General features: G+C 38.5%; 2 protein-coding genes across 2 annotated transcripts in view; one reads left to right on the forward strand and one right to left on the reverse strand.

Annotated features, from left to right (window-relative positions):
* The window catches only part of SLC9A7 (solute carrier family 9 member A7), a 212,253-nt gene extending 207,050 nt beyond the window's left edge, over positions 1-5,203 (forward strand). Inside the window, exon 17 of the mRNA XM_044670403.1 lies at positions 4,703-5,203. Within this exon, the coding sequence (XP_044526338.1) occupies positions 4,703-4,951 (249 nt within the window). The 3' untranslated portion in view covers positions 4,952-5,203. The remainder of the gene's footprint in view (positions 1-4,702) is intronic.
* A 6,201-nt stretch (positions 5,204-11,404) lies between these two features.
* Positions 11,405-18,551, reverse strand: part of CHST7 (carbohydrate sulfotransferase 7) — a 36,141-nt gene continuing 28,994 nt past the window's right edge. Inside the window, exon 2 of the mRNA XM_044667003.1 lies at positions 11,405-11,898. Coding sequence (XP_044522938.1) covers positions 11,895-11,898 — 4 coding nt within the window. The 3' untranslated portion in view covers positions 11,405-11,894. The remainder of the gene's footprint in view (positions 11,899-18,551) is intronic.

Here is an 18,551-nt window from a genome sequence, read left to right on the forward strand (position 1 = left end):
GGTTGTGATTTGGCGACCCTCAAGTCAAGTCAACAGTATTTCTTAATCACTTATTATGTACTAAGCTCTGTGCTAAGGCCTGGAAAAACAAATACGATAAAAAAAAAAAAAAAGTCTGACTTCACGGAGTTTACATGCTAATGGGGGAACAAAGTGGAAAAGGGGAAAAGGAGAGTTACCCACGTGAGATTAAGTACATGGATTAATGGTGGAAACAAAACCAGAGTCAGGTATGGAGCCAGAAAGGAGTGAACTTGACTGACCTGGGTACTTTGATTAAAACGGAGACTGTAGGGCAGCAAGGTGGCACAGTGGATAGAGAGCCAAGCCTGGAGTCAAGAGGACCTTGGTTCAAATCTGGTCTCAGATACTTCCCAGCTCTGTGATCCTGGGTCACGTAATCCCAATCCATTTAACCCCATTGGCCTAGTCCTTGCTGCTCTTCTGCCTTAGAATTGATACTTAGTAAGGGGTTTTTAAATAAATAAATGAAATGAAATGGAGATTCCAAGAAGAACTAATCAATCAGAACTAATCAATGAGGTCCAGTGATCTTTCAAGGTGAGAAGGTTGCTTCTCCCATTGTGCAGAAGAAAGTCTAGAGAATCAGGAATAGAGCCCAGAGAGAAATAAAGGTTGAACTCAGCCTCTTTTCTTATTTAATATTATATATTACCACCTCTCTGAATGTAGTTTTTCTGATTTTATAGTTTGCTTTTATTGGAATGAATGTTCCTTTGCTATCCTCACGTATACACCCTCCCTCTCTAGCTTTCCATTGAATTAAGGCATATTCACCTCTGTGAGGAAGAAGCCAGAATCATAAAATTATAGACTTAGAACAGGAAGGGTTGGTAGTGGTCGTGTATTCCAGCCCCCTTGTTGTGTGGATTACAGAATGGACCCAGAAAGAAGAAATGACTTTTCCAAAGTCACACAAAGTAGTAAGTGATAGAGTTGGCATTGGAACCTAGGAGGATTTGGTCTTGAAAAAAACCCTCCCGGTGTTTTCTCTCTAGTGTGGTTCTCAAGTATATCTGGTAAGCATCTGTTTGCCTCTAAGATAGGAGTCTTCAAAGATTGGGAGCTAATAATCCTGCTAGTCAGAGTTGACAAAGACAGGCACACACAATAATAACAAGAATATTTTGTAATAAAAGGAGTATAAGGAAAGGAAATAAATAAAACAATAGGAATAAATAGGAATAAAACAATAGGAATAAAAGGAAAGAGTGAATTCTAGTTAGTGGGAATAATTCATCAGATTTAGTAGTGGCAGGAACCTTTTACAGACAAGGAAACTGAGGCACTTAAAGGGCTAATAAAATTGGAATTTGGTGATTCCAGGGTCTCTGATTCTTTTTTCTCCTATACCACAGCTTCCTCTTATGTTGTTGGAGTTGGAAATTCAGATAGGTCAGTTATGATGAGTACATTTGTTTTAGGCAAACATTTAATGTATGTTGAAAGGAGGAATTTTCAGGAAGGAAATGAGATTTCTCACTTATTTAAAATTAGTTCTATAGACTTATGAGAGAGAATGCTAGCCACATTAAGAGAGAACTGTGGGAGTAGAAACACAGAAGAAAAACATGGCTTATCACTTGTTTATACGGGTATATAATTTGGGGGTTTGGTTTTTAAAAATTACTTTAGTACCAAAATGGATAATATGGAATAGGTAAAAAGTGATAATATGTGAATAACCCAATAGAATTTCTTGTTGGCTCTGGGAATGGAGAAGGAAAGAACATGAATCATGTAACCATGGAAAAATATTTAAAAATAAATTAATTAATTTAAAATAAATAAAATTAGTTCTATACCTAGAACCTGCTCAGTCCCATAGATCTTCTGCCAGAAAAGGGATAGCTGTGCATTTGCACATTCAAAATATGAGTCAGGACAGTGGAGTTCTATTTCATTATTATAGGAATGTGCATGATGGAGAAACAACGCAGGAAGAGCATTGCCTCTTGGCTGATAGAATATAATTTAGAGATGGATAGAGAATAAAAAAAAAGGAAGCAAATATGCATGTTGGATAAAAAGCAGGACCTGGAGGAAGAGTTACTGAGAATAACCTATGTTCATTCACTTCACTTTTTTTTAGCACATACTCTAGAGGTTTTTAATTTTTCTTTGTGTCATAGAACCCTTTAGAAGCCTGGTAAAACCTCTGGGCCCCTTCTCAGAATAATATTTTTAAAGGTATAAAACAAAATATGTGGGATTATAAAGGAGACATACTATTAAAATAAATCCATGATTTTCCCTCCAAGTTCTCAGACTACCTAGATTCTATCCATGAACTCCTGTTAAGACCCCCTGACCAAAAAACTTCTAGATAGAACCATCTACTGGTCTTCTCTACCCAAAGATCCTATATTCTACTTAGACAAATGGTATAAACATGGGACAAGTTAAATACATTTATTTAATAAATTTAACATTTATAATTAATAAAATTAATATTTCACAGAAGAGTGTCACGGACATATATAAAGTATCATAGAAGTGGCATAAGCAATGAATGCTACGACACTCCCGAGGACCCTTGAGTTCTGCCATGATCCAGAAGTGAGCGTTCTTGCCTCAGAAACTCTAAAAGTGCCGTTCCCATGTGTGAGGTGGGGTTGTTGGCTAAGGCCCACACTAGTGATATCAGAGAATTAAGTGCAGTGTTGTTCCTAAGGGTTGCCAAGGCCTTTGGTAACTAGATGAGCATCTTAGGGAGCTCTTTTTCTAAGGCTATATTTACGAATGTGCCTAGAAATAGGTTAGACTCTATTAGGGTCATGTATAACTCAGTAGAATTGCTTGTCAGCTCCGGGAGGGAGGAAAGAAGAGGGGAGGGAAAGAACATGAATCATGGAATCCTGGAAAAATATTTTTAAATAATAATGAAATTATATTAAAATAAATATATATAAAAACAAAAAAGAATATATTCGTGTCTACTGAATTTTTAGTGTTTGATAGGGAGAGTTGATCCTTCCCTTGTTTCTGTATTTATCATACAGTGATAGTTGGGGGCCTTATAGATTGCCTTTTAACACTTCCTGCACAGTACTTCATTTTATGTGGGTGCTGCCTCTCTAAAGACCTGCTTGTTACTCAGTCCTGTTACTTTCACTATGACCAAACCTTGATGGGAAACAGTCCCATTCCTTTTGGGGGGGGAAATACTATATTAATTTCTACTTCTGAATAAGTGAAACTGTTTTGGAAGGCCTTTCCTCCCATCACTAATGGGTTTTTGCTCTCTCCTCATGTCAATTTTTTTCTCTTCTTGAAAAGAGAGAAGAGGGAGAGGAAAAAAGTATTATAAGTGCCTGCTGTAAGCTAGGTTCTATGCTAAATGCAAATGATCCTCACAAAAACCCTGGGATGCAGGTAGTGTTATTATCAACGTTTTACAGTTGAGGAAATTGAGGCAGACAGAGGTTAAATGACTTGTTCAGAGCCACACAGCCACTAAGGGCCTGTGGCTGGATTTGATCTCAGATCTTCCTAATGCTAGTCTCAGCATCCTATCCACTGTACCACGTCGCTGGAAGAGCAGGGGGCTCTATCCTAAGGAGAAAAATCTCTAGTGTGGCCTCTCTTCTTCACATCCTCAGACTGGATCTGGGAGATATTTCAAGAAGCTCGTCTTGCTTGTGTTCACAGGACTAATGTTTGCCTGTTTGCATCATGGCAGAACAACATTTGAAAGCTAGGAGAGTAGAATAATAGATTAAGAACTTGAAGATTCCTTAGAGACTCAGAGAGGTGGCATGTCCAGCATCATGTAGTTTTGTAATGGCAGAGTTGGGATAAAGAAAATTTTTTCTTTTCTTTTTTTTTCTTTTAAACCCTTCTCTTCCATCTTAGATTCAATACTGTGTATTGGTTCCAAGGCAGAAGTGCAATAAGGGCTAGCAGTTGGGGTTAGGTGACTTGACCAGGGTCACCCAGCTTAGAAGTATCTAAAGTTAAATTTCAACTCACAACCTCCCCACTCTAAATCTAGTTCTCAACCCACTGATCTACCTAGCTGCCCCTAAAGGAAAATCTCTAAGATTGGTGTCCAATGATTATTAGAACTCCATTTTAAAAAATAAAATTGAAAGTTTTAATAACTTATAATCAAGTTTCAGAGGTGATTGTTCAATCGTTGCAGTCATGACCAACTTCATGGTTCCATTTTGGATTTTCTTGGCAACAATACTAGCATAGTTTGCCATTTTACAGATAAGGAAACTGAGGAAATAAATAGGGTTAAGTGACTTGTCTAGGGTTGCACAGCGAGTGTCAGAAACCAGATTGGAACTGAGACTCTTGCTGACTCCAGGCCTATCGTTTTATCCATTGGGACACTTCACTGCCCCCCCCCCATGATCTAATATGTCTAAATATAAATATCTAAATATAATTGCTGACTAAAATCAGAGCTTCTCTAGGTGAGCCTTGGTTTTGAGGAGGAGGGTAGGGTTCAGAGCCAGTTTTTGCCCTTCTCTGTGCTGGCACAAATAACTGCTCAATAAATTATTATTGGCCAACTTATATCTCTTTGTGTGGGTCATAGATCTAGTATAGCTCGATGCTGCTTCTTTTGTGAAGTCTTTCATTTTTGACACATTGAAAAGGTTCTCTTGTTATCTTGTTGGGTGCTTTTTTTCCCCCTTTTTTTCCTTTCCTTTTTTTTTTTCTTTTTCAGAATCAGGAACAGCTGAGAGACGAAGACTCTGATTTTATCCTGAACGACGGCGACCTCACGCTGACATACGGAGACAGCACCATAACAGCAAATGGCTCCTCGGGCTCCCACACGGCCACCACAAGCCTCGAGGGCCGGAGAACAAAAAGCAGCTCGGAGGAGGCGCTAGAACGAGACCTGGGCATGGGAGACCACGAAGTTTCAAACCGGGGCACCCGACTGGTATTTCCTTTGGAAGACAATGCATGACCCCCAAATTCCTAAAGCATAAGGGTAGGCCCATAGCCAGAGCGAAGAGGGGGGTGGCAGGCCCCCCTGTGTCGTTTGAGGTGGAAGGTGGTCAGGGACCTGAACTGACACTTCTATTACCAATGGTTTTATTGAGGTCTGAAGATCCAAACCTTATTGTGACTTCCCCACCCCCCAATTTCCCCCCAAAAAAAATTTCATTAAAGATGCAGGTGGTGAGGTTAAAGTGTTTCCAAATTAAGACAATAATGAACCTATTCCCACTTTCTTACACAGTAGTACATTGAATCCTTTTTAAAAAAAATAGCATGCTGAAATGGTCTATTAAACTCATTCACCTGCAGTCCTTGAGCTGAGGAGAGGCGAGTTTGGAAGGCCACCCCTAAAGATGATGCAGGTGGTTCATTAGCATCAGGTGTCTCTTGGGCTGCCAAGTGGGAGCGAGGGGAAGACGGGATCTCAGTGGAAGGAAGTAGAGCATGGACCTCCAAGAGATGGGGAAACCAGTGTTCCATGTTTCATGTGTAAAGAAACGGTACAAAATGGCAGCTCCAAAGCCCGGGGCCCTGGGAACATCTTGTTCTGGGATTCGTGACTTTGAAAGCCCGCTCTGTTTCACCATGGGAAAAAGAATGGAAGGAGGCATCATTTCTCTGGATGCTTTCACCGTAAAGATGTTTTGTGTTGCTGGAGTGTTTGAAACCAAAGGCAAAGTAAAGCACTTTGGGGGGGAAGGTGGGAGGTCGTTTTGTTTTATTTTTGTTTAACTGCCCCAGGGTCGGGAGATGTTTGGAAAGGGCAAAAGACTTCTAAATTCTTGGGGTCCACCATCAGCCTGACTTCTAGAACCTAACCCTGAGCTGTGCTTCTAATGAGAATATAAAGATTGACTTGGCTATTCTCTTACACTGAAATGGTCACAAAGGAATGACTGGACATTAAGGAAACAAAGGGAAGAAGAGGATAAAGAAGCTTCTGGCTTGTAAGAGGAGTTCAATCTAAGAAGGAAAAAGATGGAAATAGGACAGGAGGAAATAGATTTCACAGCACTAAATGTGGACTGCAATGAATAGTATTCTAAAGGATCAGCAAATCTCTTTTTAATGTTTCCTGAACTGACAAATGCCTGAGATGCCTGCAATGGCGTGGCTGGTTAACTGGAGTACTGAAAATTTTTAGGAACTGGTACAAAGGTGAAGAAGTTTTGCCAGAGTCTCTCTCTTTGATCTGAAAGTCTCTTATCTTTGATTTGAAAAATGCCTAAACTGAGGGAGCATTGCCTGCTACAGGGTTAAAAGACTTTGTCAGCCTGGTCATCTTCACATCATTTGGCATCATTAATGGTTTAAAAAAAAAAAGAGGGCAGTATTCTTGGTACCCAAGGAGACTTAACATCATCGTACTGTGTGGACGGATAGGGTTTTTTCCCTGTTATTTTATTTTGTTTTTTTTTGCTTTGTCACTAGTTTGTTTCTTTCTCTGTGATTTCTACTGTCTGTTAAAGACACCTCTAGAGGGACTGAAATACCAAAAGCATTCTCTACAGAAATATATTTTCAGTTATTTGGGGACATCATTTTTTAAAAAATGTACGGAGAAGACATCAGTTTTCCTATTACCCAAAGTAAAATAGTCTCCCATCACCCTGTAAAATGACCTTCACCTGGTTTTTCATAGCAGGTACTCATGAAGTCATTAAGTGGAGCATTTATCATCGCCCCATAAAGTTTTAGAATCAGAAATGTAAATGAAGTGTGGGACAAACCAGTGTTCCCATGCATTCAAAATTATTTTATAAATCTTATATACTGTTCTTGTGGAGTCTGGACATGTAGAATTTAGTGCTTAAGATGAGAAACTACCTCTTCAGTCTTGTCTCTTCAATAGAAGAGCATCTGGAAAGACTGTGGTAGATGAGCCTTCTCTGTGCTTTTGAAAGAACTTGAAATTAAAAATGAGTTATCACAGCTCTTTCTATAAGGAGCCTGGATAGTGAGTCAGGAAAGTACTTGAGATATACCAAGCAGCTTTCTCAGAAAATCTTTGGCAGTGCAAGAGTTTCTGTTGTGGTCCTCTGCTACCCAATTAAAGCCGTAAGGCTGGACAGCACTGTGTATGGATGGCTCCTTGTGTGTGGCTTTGGTACAAAGGGTCAACATAGAATCTTTTCCCCATGAGGCTCAGTCTTGTCTAAGGACAGACCCCTTGGCTACTTTTACTCCATTGTCTTTTGGGTTTTTTTGTTTGTTTTTTTTAATCACACCTCTCCCACCTCAGATTCAATGTCTCTTCATTTAAATTAATATTAGAAGGAAAGGAACATGCTGGCAGCCCACATCCTGAGGCTTGGGAGGGCCTTAATTCAAACAAACCTGCTCATGCCAAGTCCTCACTGCCATTAATGGCATGGACTTACTATACTGTCTTAAATTTCTAGGAAAGTTAATGTTAATTACAGGAAATTGCCATAGTGGGGAAAAACCTGCTGAGTTTCCTCCATTATGATCTGAATTCATCTGTACCTCAAATACATACACAAAAGATCTGTGTTGTGGCTTTTTCTTCACCACAAACACTTCACTCTGAGCTACCTGAATTAGGGCAGTAGAGAATTTGTTGCAACTAGGAATCTCTTTAATAGTTCTTTTTTTTTTTACTGTCTTTCCCCTAATATTTACTGTGTGGTTTGGGAGAAACTCATTTCTTGATCTTGAAAAGAGAAAGAATAACCTCATTACAGGACCTGGGAAGATTTGTTCATCTTTAACAAGATGATTTCAACCTTAAACACGCCTTGTCAACGTTCCCTGAAAAAACAATAGAAGTTTTGAAAGCCAACTGTCCACAGCGAGCAGTACTAGCACTCTTTCATTTGAGGCCAAATTGTAGCTTTTTTTGGAAAACCAAACCAAGATAGACAAATGACGGAACGCTTGATTAAATGATCCACCCAAATCGGAAGGGGAAGGAGATATAAAATGGCATTTCTGAGCCACATTCTCCAACATAGGACTGCAAAGCCTACTTTGTTCTGGAGCATGATGTGTCTGTCCTTCCAGGGAGCACATTAGAGGCAGGTTCCTACCATTTAACAATTAAGCCTGAAGTGCTGAGCCTGCTCAAGCAGTCACGCGTTCATCAGCAACCCAGGAGGGAAGAATTTTCATTCAGGGGATTAGAAAATGGAAAAGACGTGCCATAAATTCCAGCTGAGAAGGGGCTGTTTGAAAATCTTGATGGAGAAGGAGCCAAAGTATGCACGTCCCTATGCAGAGAGGGCATTATAAAGCCTACCCCCATGACCTTGATTCCTGCGTGTGGTAAAAACAAAGTTTGTTGTTGTTGCTTCGAGTGAAAGACAGCTGTGTGCTAAAAAACCCTTGCCAATTCTGCTGTTTCCAGGGCAGCATCACAGCAGCCTTCTGTTTCTGAGACATGCCAGATGCTGCCTCTAAAGATATTCACACACCTAGAAAACACTTGTGGTCTTGGAATAAATATTTGAAAGGATGCACGAAATTTCCTCCTCCTCCAACTATCTCTGCTCCTCTCCCTACATCTTAGTGAATATTAGAGACCAATTCTGGGTCTAGGCTGGCACATGAACACCCATGGAACAGACCCATGTGGAACACAGGATCCCTTACCTCAAAGAAGGAGGAGGCTTTCAGGAAGTGCTGTGACCTGTCTTATAAAATAAACATTAGTGGTGTTTTTCAGGGTGTTTATTCTCATCTCCCCCCCCCCGTCCCCATGATCCTCCTCCCCCTGAAAAAATAGCCCTAGTAATGCCACCTTTCAAAGACCCAAATGTAGCTTGCTCCCTTGAAGAAGTAGTTAATGACATTTTTCTATGAAATTGGGATACAACTGCAGTAGGGACAAATAATGGTTCCCTTGGAGCCTTTCTGAAGATAAATATAGGAAGGGCACAGGTGACTCGGGCTTTGAGCAGCCTGAGCGCTCACTGTGCCAGTAAGACAAATAAGTCTGGATGCAGGCTAGCCAGGGAGCATCTTGTAAGGAGAAAATGTTTCCATTAAGTTAATAGCAAAAAGCTCTTTAGCTTGGGCCTCAGGCCAGTGAAATATCATCTGTCATTTGGAACAATTTTGAAAATCAGAAGAATACAACCCAGGTGCAAAATTAGGCATTAGAGAAATTTCTGACAAGATAAAGATTTTCAGGGGGGGAAGGAAAAAGGGTGAAAGTTCCCCACAATAGAAAAAAAAGGAAAACTATTATTAATGTTGTTCCAGGTTTTTCCCCTAATAGAAAATGAACTATCGGATGCATGCTATGGCCAAGATCTTTGCCAAAGTACATGCTTACTAAAGATAATCACTACAACTCAATTAAATATGGGTCACTTTGAATTGATCAGGTTAGTTCCAAGAGAACATTTTAAGAAATAGCTTTTACCAGCTCTTGTGAAATGGCCTAATTTGGAGTTTGAGTGAGTGTGTGGAATTCAAGAACCAGGTTACTGGTTTAAATAGATTTTTTTTCTCAGCCACAGTGAATTTGATTTATTATCCGTCTGCCTTTTAATAATGGGTCTCTTACTAAAAAAAAGTATGACAGTTGCTCTTTGAGGGATACCCACTAGGCTATCAGTGAGTTCCCTCATGTTTAATCTGGTTCATGCTAGATTCTCTTACTAATGGCATGAGCAACCTTATGATATCATTAGTCATTAGAGGGGCAAGAGGGATGACTAAGAGCAATTGCTTTGATGAGACGTAGCACTGGGCAGTGAGAACACCACTCACATTTATTAGAATGGTTTTCTTTGCCATCTTTACCCCCTTTCTCTCTCCCCACAAAAGTAACCACCAATTAGAACAAAATATAGAAAGGCCCATTTTTGGTGATGAAAGCTTTGAGCTTCTCTGGGAAAATCAAGTGGGTTCCTTGCAGGCTTTGAGCAGGACTGTCAGCATTACCTTTATGATTTCTGACAGTGGGGATTGATTTAAAAAAAGTAAAGTTTATTCAAGCCTCAGAGACTGTAAAGAGGAAGGGAGAAACACCATGTGAGTTGTACAAAGCATTTTTTAAAAATTTAAAAACATTAAAAGATTCAAGTTTTATTCTGTGATAACTGAATTACATATACAACTTGTTGAGTTGACTTCTACAGTTGCAGGCTTTGGAGGAAAGCAAGAAGAATTTATGTCCACTCTTATTAAGTGTTATTTCTCCTGAATTGAACTTTTGACATTGGAATTATCTTTTCAAAATGGGGCTGTATGCCCTTACGTTAAGGAATGGGAAGGAACTCGTCTTGTAGACCAATTCTCAAATTGGTATGGAAGTTTCATCATATTTAAGAAATGATTCAAAGGAGAGGAAACCAAGAATCTACAACCTGTTTCAGATAAAACAGAAAGAACCCTAGTTCCCTACAATGATGAGTAGTGTCTTTTTTTTTTCCTTAGGGGGAGAGGCAGAATTTCATAAACTGTAAGGTGGGAGAATTTTAGCCTCCAACCACAGCAGAAACTTAATAACCATTTAACAGTATGTTATGATTTGCAAAGAAAAAGGGCTGCAATGTTTTGCAAACATGACTCCCAGGCCTCCTACACAGCTTGGCAGGAAGTCCTGCCATTAGGCCCCTCAGAGTCTAACCCCTTTCTGCATGGTTTACTGAACATTTCTCATTGCTTCTGCTTAGACTGACCTCTCTAAAATTCTTCAAAATGATTTCCCACCCTATTTTCCCTCATCCCTTTCCTCCTCTTTGCTTCCAAAGAAAAAGCCTATGGTTTGGTTCAATCCTACTGGAGCATCATCTATGATTGGCTCTCTGCTTTCATGAGGGGAAGATGGAGTGTGTTCTGTGGGGCCTAATTTGGGGCTCTTTCAGTTTCACTTAAAAACTTGTGGGGATTTGGGGCATTTGGTTTTGGGGGGAGTTTTTTGGTTGTTTTTTTTTATCCTAAAGAGTGCAAAAATCAGGGCAGCATTAGACATAAAAATCCTTTTTCCATGTGCCTGGTTGTGCCTTAGTGTCAAGGGAAATACTGTATACCTGACCTCTCTGCCTGTGATTTCTATTCTCCTGCTTTTTTCACCTAAAGCACTAATGGCACATTTGTGGTCTTGTAAGCAGCCCAGCTTCAACCAGGGAGTGGCACAATTAAGGGTGGTGAGCCTCAGGCAAGGACCTCATTGATTTGGGCTGGGGGGCATTTTGCCCACCCCTAAGCCAAGTTTCTTTCAGCCTCTCCATCGTTCCCATCCGGTGCTGTGTCGCTGGGGAAGTACTCACTTTTACCTGATGTCATCAACCTAATAAGCGTCTTCATGGCTGCTTTCTGAACTTATTATTTCACTTGTATTTATAATTCTTAAAAACAGATGCTTGGGAGTGAAAATTCTTCCCAATTCATTCGTTCCGGGATGGGCTTAGAGAACGGAAGGTAAAAGAAGAGCTAGAAGAATCTTTTATTTTAATTTTTATTCTTTTAAAAGATCCGATTCAGACCTTAAAACGAGATGTTTTCTTTAAGTTACGGAATGAACATAGGGTAAAAGACCACACTTGCCATGGTTTTCAGATCAATATTTTTTGTCCAAGTTGTGATGTAAACATCATTAATTCTGAAACCATAATAAATCAAGTCTCTTCTTCATTCGTCACCGGGAAAGTCATCCCCTTCCAAGGGCGGCATTCACCACTGGCAGGTTCAAGCTGGAAAATAAAGCCCTCCATATTGGAGGGCCACCATATCCATATTGCACTATGTCGCTTCCTTATTGGAAATGTAGTCTTTGCAGATTATGTCCGTCACGTTTAACTGCTCACTATTCTTTCTGCTATGCAGAATCGTACAGCAGTGAATGTCAAGTGAAGTCTCAATACCCCAATTGTGCAAGGTTATCTCATTGGCAGTGATTCTTCATCTTTCTGGACTGCACGCTTCCATGTTGTAGTTTACCTAGGGAGGAAAGGGGGGGGAAAGGCAAAAGTTGAGAAGAGGGAAAGAATACAGAAAAGATGTCAAAATGGACTGATGTGAGGCCTCTTTGATGAAAGATCTGTAAATCTATTTAGACTTGGAATATTTTAACTCGAGTTGGTACAACACGCAAATCTGAAGCTAAAAATCTATTTTGAAAAAGTATCGTTTTCATTTTGTGAAAATGTCATGAAAAAAAAAAACATGGCCTGAAAAGCTGTGTTTGCATGTTGTGGGAAAAGAAGGGGGAAAAAAGAATCATGAAAACCTCAGTCAGCATTGCTGTCCTTGCTGCTGCTGCTGCTGCCATCTACGTCTGAATAGGACTGGTTCCTTGGCTTGCATGCTCTTTGGATTCTATAGTGGAATTTCAATTTAGATACCTACTACTTAACCATCTTTATAAGCCTGTGTGTTCATTTGTGGAAAGTAAATCTTTTTTTTTAAAGACTAAAAAAAATTGTATCATAGTAATAATAATTAAGATTCTGTTTGAGTTTCCTTTTTTTTTGTTTGTGTGTATGTGTGTGAGTCACTTGAAAAACTTTTCACTTTAGTGGGAAAGAAGTCACTGGTTCCATTGGACATGTCTGCCTGTTTCTTACATTACCAACCCTAAGTAGATGATGGATGTGTACCAAATTTGATAACTAATGTTCATGAAATTGACCATCCATGAAATACTTTAACAAGCGCCTACAGGACAAATGGAAATGTATAATAACAGTGATCCACACACATCAGGGAATTGAGAAGTAGTCTAGATTTTCTCTAGTGGCAGTTTACAAAATCAAAGGGTAGTTGACTTAATAAATGCAGATTTATTTGGTTGCTAGCTCTCTAGAAAGCGTACATTTATATACACACTAGATTTTGTGTTAAGACTTGAAAAACAAGCTTTGCTGTACTTCAGGGTCATTTATTCTCAATGGTCAATATGGTGATCTGTACTTGAAGACATAGAGGCCAGTTAAGGTGGACAGCTTTGTATTTTGTTTTTAAAGCACTTTAAAGAAAAAAAATCTGGTCAGATCTGATATTTATAATGAAACAATGGCTACTTTTATATATTATTCACCCAAATAAATGTAAATAGATTAGTTAAACCCTTGATAATAAATTGATTGGAAAAAGGTAGGTGGGGTGGGAGGAAATTTTGAATTAACATTTAAGCTTTCTTTGAAAAACCCTAGTCTCCTCCTCGCCACATCTTTGATCCAAGTCCCAGGTCCTTTATCCTGCATCATGAGCAGTACACTATGGTGTATTAGATGGAGGGCTGGCCACTAAGTCAAGAGCTGGCTGAGTTCAAGGACAACCTCTGAAACATTCTGTTGATATCACCCTGGATATGTCATTTAACTTCAGAAGTTATAGAACCTTTGCTGATCTGCGTGGGTTGGAGAAATTTCTCTCCTACATTTCCTTATTCCCCATAAAATCACATGTCTCCTTAGTCCAATCCCCTAAAAGATAGTATTTTTTAGTCTGTGTTTATCCTTCCCTATTAGTAAAGCTAACTATTGGTTCAAGGCTATTTTTAAATCTGGAAAAATAAGCATTCATCATTTCTCATTGAGATTGCCACACTGGTGTTTCAGAGGCTAGAGGTTTCCTTCTCCTAGTCATTTTTGGGCTAAGACAGTTCTGCTCATGCCTAAATTTAAGGCCTTGGAGACTCTGTCAGGGCTGACCTCTAGAATCTTTTATAATTAAGATACCGACATTGAAGTTCTAAACTTTACATTATCATTTACCAGCTCATTTCCTGCTATTAAGTTTGACAATGAAGTATTAAAATTTAAGCTGCTATATACTCTGGTAAAAAAAATTCTTCAACTTGCCCAGATTTTCACCCCCCTGAGGAAAATGTAGAACATTTTATCCCTCAAAAGTCAATAGTAGTATATAAAGACATTTATTGTGATAAAAGACTGAAAAACTGTTTTAGTGCAATGAATTTCAGGTCTTATCAGGGTTTCTGTATATTGTGATGTTTTTCAGAACATGAATAAAAATAGTTTTGGGGGTTTTTTAATGTGACATTTATGTGTTCTATGTCATTCCATTAACACAGAAAATAAATAATTCACAAACTAACTGTTTCCTTATTTTTTTCAGATTCAAAACTTGTTTGCTTAAAGGAGGTGATATAAGGCTCAAACTTGTGTGTTATTAGAATCTAAGTTCTAGGGGGCAGCTGGGTAGCTCAGTGGATTGAGAGCCAGGCCTAGAGACAGGAGGTCCTAGGTTTAAATCAGGCCTCAGACACTTCCCAGCTGTGTGACCCTGGGCAAGTCACTTGACCCCCATTGTCTACCCTTACCACTCTCTTCCACCTATAAGTCAATATACAGAAGGTAAGGGTTTAAAATTAACAAATAAATAAATAAAATTAAAAATTAAAAAAAGAATCTAAGTTCTATAAGTACATCCCTTATACTATAGGGTATATTACAGCACCCACAGAGAAACAGATATGTTCAAATGAAAAATATTTTCATTGTGAGTTTATGTATATTCACCAAAGTGTCCTAGTTAATGTCTCTCTTTCCTTATGACTTACAGAAAATAATTCTAAAATTACCCAAATAAATTAAAAGCTAATTTACATCTTACTATATAGCTAAAACCACATATTGTACTAGTAGTGTTTACAACCATGAAACACTGGAGTTTGTCCCTTAACTGTAGGAGTAAAGTAAGAATGTACTTTCTCCCCATCTTGACAGATAGCAACAAAGCCAGAGAGAAATGTGGAATCAAAGAATAACAAATTACACCTGTTTACAGACTACATCATAGTTTGCTTAGAAAATCCCAGGTCATCAGCTATAAGTTTACAATAGCTTTGAAAAGTAGCAGAGCAGAGAAGTGAATTAGGCATTTTTCAGACATGTCCACAAGCACTTAAACAACCAATGTGTTGATATGCACAACTATACCCCCTTTTTTTGGAAATGGGTTGTTAGTGGGATAATTGGGTCTTTTTATCTCCCATAGGCTGGATCTGTAACTTATTCTGGACCAAATCCTACTATAATCAGCACTGAATCCTTGACCTTTTCCATTTTCAGTTTAGGCTAATCTGTCTCCTTCTGAGGCTACTCAGTGGCCCAATTAAAACTATTTTATATTGGTTATTAGAAAATTAATCAGTAAAACAATTAAATAAAGAATAAAATTTTTGGTGAACTCAAAGCTACAAACTATCAGGAGAACTCTATCCAAAAAGACGCTGGAGAAATTAAAAAGTGATCTGGAAGAAACTGGGTTGAGTCCATCATCTTAAACTACGATAAGCTCCAAATATAAAAGCTACTTTGTTTCAAATCCAGACTGCTATTTATACTACATGGGACCTTATTCCAAAGTCATTCATCTTTTCTAAAAGATAACTTGGAAGGAATGCTGGTGTATTTAGTACTTGAAATCCTGAGACAATATAACAAATGACAATAACGAGCCCAACCCTGCCTGCTTCTCCATGAGACATCAAAAAACAGTCAAACAAAATCAAAAGAATGAAAACAGTAGCAGAAAATGTAAAATCTCATTGAAAAAATAATTGATCAAGAAAATCAATCAGAAGATTTAATTTAAGAATTACTATACTACCTAAAAGCCATGATCAGAAAAAGAGCTTCGACATCATCGTTCAAGAAATTATCAAGGAAGACTCCTGCTATCCTAGAACTAGAGAATAAAATAGAAATTCAAAGAATCCATCTTACTGAAAGAGATCCCAAAATGAAAACCCCCAGGAATATTATAGCCAAATTCCAGAGCTCCCAGGTCAAGGAAAAATATTTCAAGCAGCCAGAAAAAAAATTCAACTATCATGGAGCCACAACTCAGAATAACCCAACATTTAGCAGTTTCTATATTAAAGGATCAGAGGGCTTAGAATATGATATTCCAGAAGATAAAGGAAACTAGAATTACAACCAAGAATCATCTACCCATCAAAAATGAGCATAATCATTTAGGGGGAAAAGTGAGTATTATTAAAATAGAAAACTTTCAAGCATTCCTGGTGAAAAAACCAGAGCTCAGTAGAAAATCTGACATTCAAACATAAAACTCAAGAGAAGCATAAAAAGGAAAAGAGGAAAGAGAAATCACAAGAGATTCAATGAGGTTAAACTGTTTACATGGTAAAATGATACTTTATCATTATAAGGGCAGTTAGAAGAACTATACATAGACAAAAGGCATGAGTTTGAGTTGAATATGATAGGATGATACCTAAAAAAATAAAACTAGGGGGAGAGAAAGAGGAAATGCACTGGTAGAAGGGGGAAAAGAAAGGCAGAATGGGGCAACTCATCTCACATTAAAGAGCTTTACTTTTCTTGTTTTTCTGGTGTGTTTTCTTTCACAGCATGACTAATAAGGAAATAGTTTGCATAACTATACATGTATAACCTATATCAAATTGCTTGCCTTCTCAATGAGGGGAAAGAGGAAAGATATAATATGGAACTCAATATTTTTACAAATTAAGGTTAAAAATAATTTTTACATGTAATTGGGAAAAAATAAAATGTTAAGTGAAATTTTTAAAAAAGAAGAGGTGCAGGGGCAGCTGGGTAGTTCAGTGGATTGAGATCCAGGCCTAGAGACAGGAGGTCCTAAGTTCAAATCTGACCTCAGACACTTCCCAGCTGTGTGACCCTGGGCAAGTCACTTGACTCCCATTGCCTTCCCTTACCACTCTTCTGCCTCGGAACCAATACATAGTATTGACTCCAAGACGGAAGGTAAGGGTTTTAAAAAAAAGAAGAAGAGGTGCTCCTCAAAAATAAATGGTCACATCAGCAAGACAGTCTATGATAAACACGAAGAGCCCATCTTTTAGGACAAAAATCAACCATTTGACAAAAAACTGCTGGGAAAATTGGAAAACAATGTGGGAGAGATTAGGTTTAGATCAACATCTCATACCCTACACCAAGATAAACTCAGAATGGGTCAATGACTTGAATATAAAGAAGGAAACTATAAGCAAATTAGGTGAACACAGAATGGTATATGTGTCAGATCTTTGGGAAAGGAAAGATTTTTAAGACCAAGCTAGAGTTGGAAAAAATTACAAAATGTATAATAAATAATTTTGATTACATTAAATTAAAAAGGTTTTGTACAAACAAAAGCAATGCAACCAAAATTAGAATGGAAGCAACAAACTGGGGAAAAATCTTTATAACAAAACCCTCTGACAAAGGTCTAATTACCCAAATTTCTAAGGAGCTAAATCAATTGTACAAAAAAATCAAACCATTCCCCAATTGATAGATGGCCCTAATAATTAGGGAAATGCAAATCAAAACAACTCTGAGGTACCACCTCACACCTAGCAGATTGGCTAAAATGACAGCAAAGGAAAGTAATAAATGCTGGAGGGGATGTGGCAAAATTGGGACATTAATACATTGCTGGTGGAGTTGTGAATTGATCCAACCATTCTGGATGGCAGTTTGGAAGCATGCCCAAAGAGCATTAAAAGACTGCCTGCCCTTTGATCCAGCCATACCACTGCTGGGTTTATACCCCAAAGAGATCATAAGGAAAAAGACTTGTACAAAAATATTTATAGCCACTCTCTTTGTGGTGGCAAGATAACTGGAAAATGACGGTATGCCCTTCAATTGGGGAATGGCTGAACAAACTGTAGTATCTGTTTGTGATGGAATACTATTGTGCTCAAAGGAATAATGAACTGGAGGAATTCCATGTGAACTGGAATGACCCCCAGGAATTGATGCAAAGTGAAAGGAGCAGAACCAGGAGAACATTGTACACAGAGATGGATACACTGTGGTAAAATTGAATGTAATGGACTCCTCTACTAGCAACAAAAACAAAGATCCAGGACAACTATGAGAAAGAATGCTATCCACATTCAGAGGAAGAACTGTGGGAGTAGAAACACAGAAGAAAAACAACTGCTTGATCACATGGGTAGATGGGGATGCAGGAAGCTGTCAAAGCCTGTGACATTTAGCACAGCTCATCACCAGTCCTAAAAACCAGCATCGCAGGTGTCAGAAGGATGGATGTTCCACTCAGTTTCCCATATGTGATTCTTTTCTCACTAACATTCCCTTTTACCAAAATAATTATAATCAATACCCTTACTCAGCCCCAGGGAAACAGAAAAATAATACAGGCTAATGGCAAGGCCACCCACAGACCTCCCACAAACCCCTAAGTAAACCCCACATTTATATAATACAGAAACTTCCACTGAAGTCACTTCACAGCATATAGTGAGTTAATGTTAAGGATTTTAAAACTCTAACTCAGATTCCCATACACAGGTGCCTGCAAAAAACAGGTCAGAAGATATGGATGAATATTTACAAAAATATAAACTGCCTAGATTAACAGCAGAAGAAATAGAATACCTAAATAATCCCATATCAGAAAAAGAAATTGAACAAGCCATCAAAGAACTCCCTAAGAAAAAATCGCCAGGGCCTGATGGATTCACAAGTGAATTCTATCAGACATTCAAAGAGCAACTAATCCCAATACTATACAAATTATTTGATATGATAAGCAAAGAAGGAGTCCTACCAAATTCCTTTTATGACACAAATATGGTACTGATTCCAAAGCCAGGGAGA

The sequence above is a fragment of the Gracilinanus agilis genome, chromosome 3, assembly GCF_016433145.1.
Source record: "Gracilinanus agilis isolate LMUSP501 chromosome 3, AgileGrace, whole genome shotgun sequence".
NCBI lineage: Eukaryota > Metazoa > Chordata > Mammalia > Didelphimorphia > Didelphidae > Gracilinanus > Gracilinanus agilis.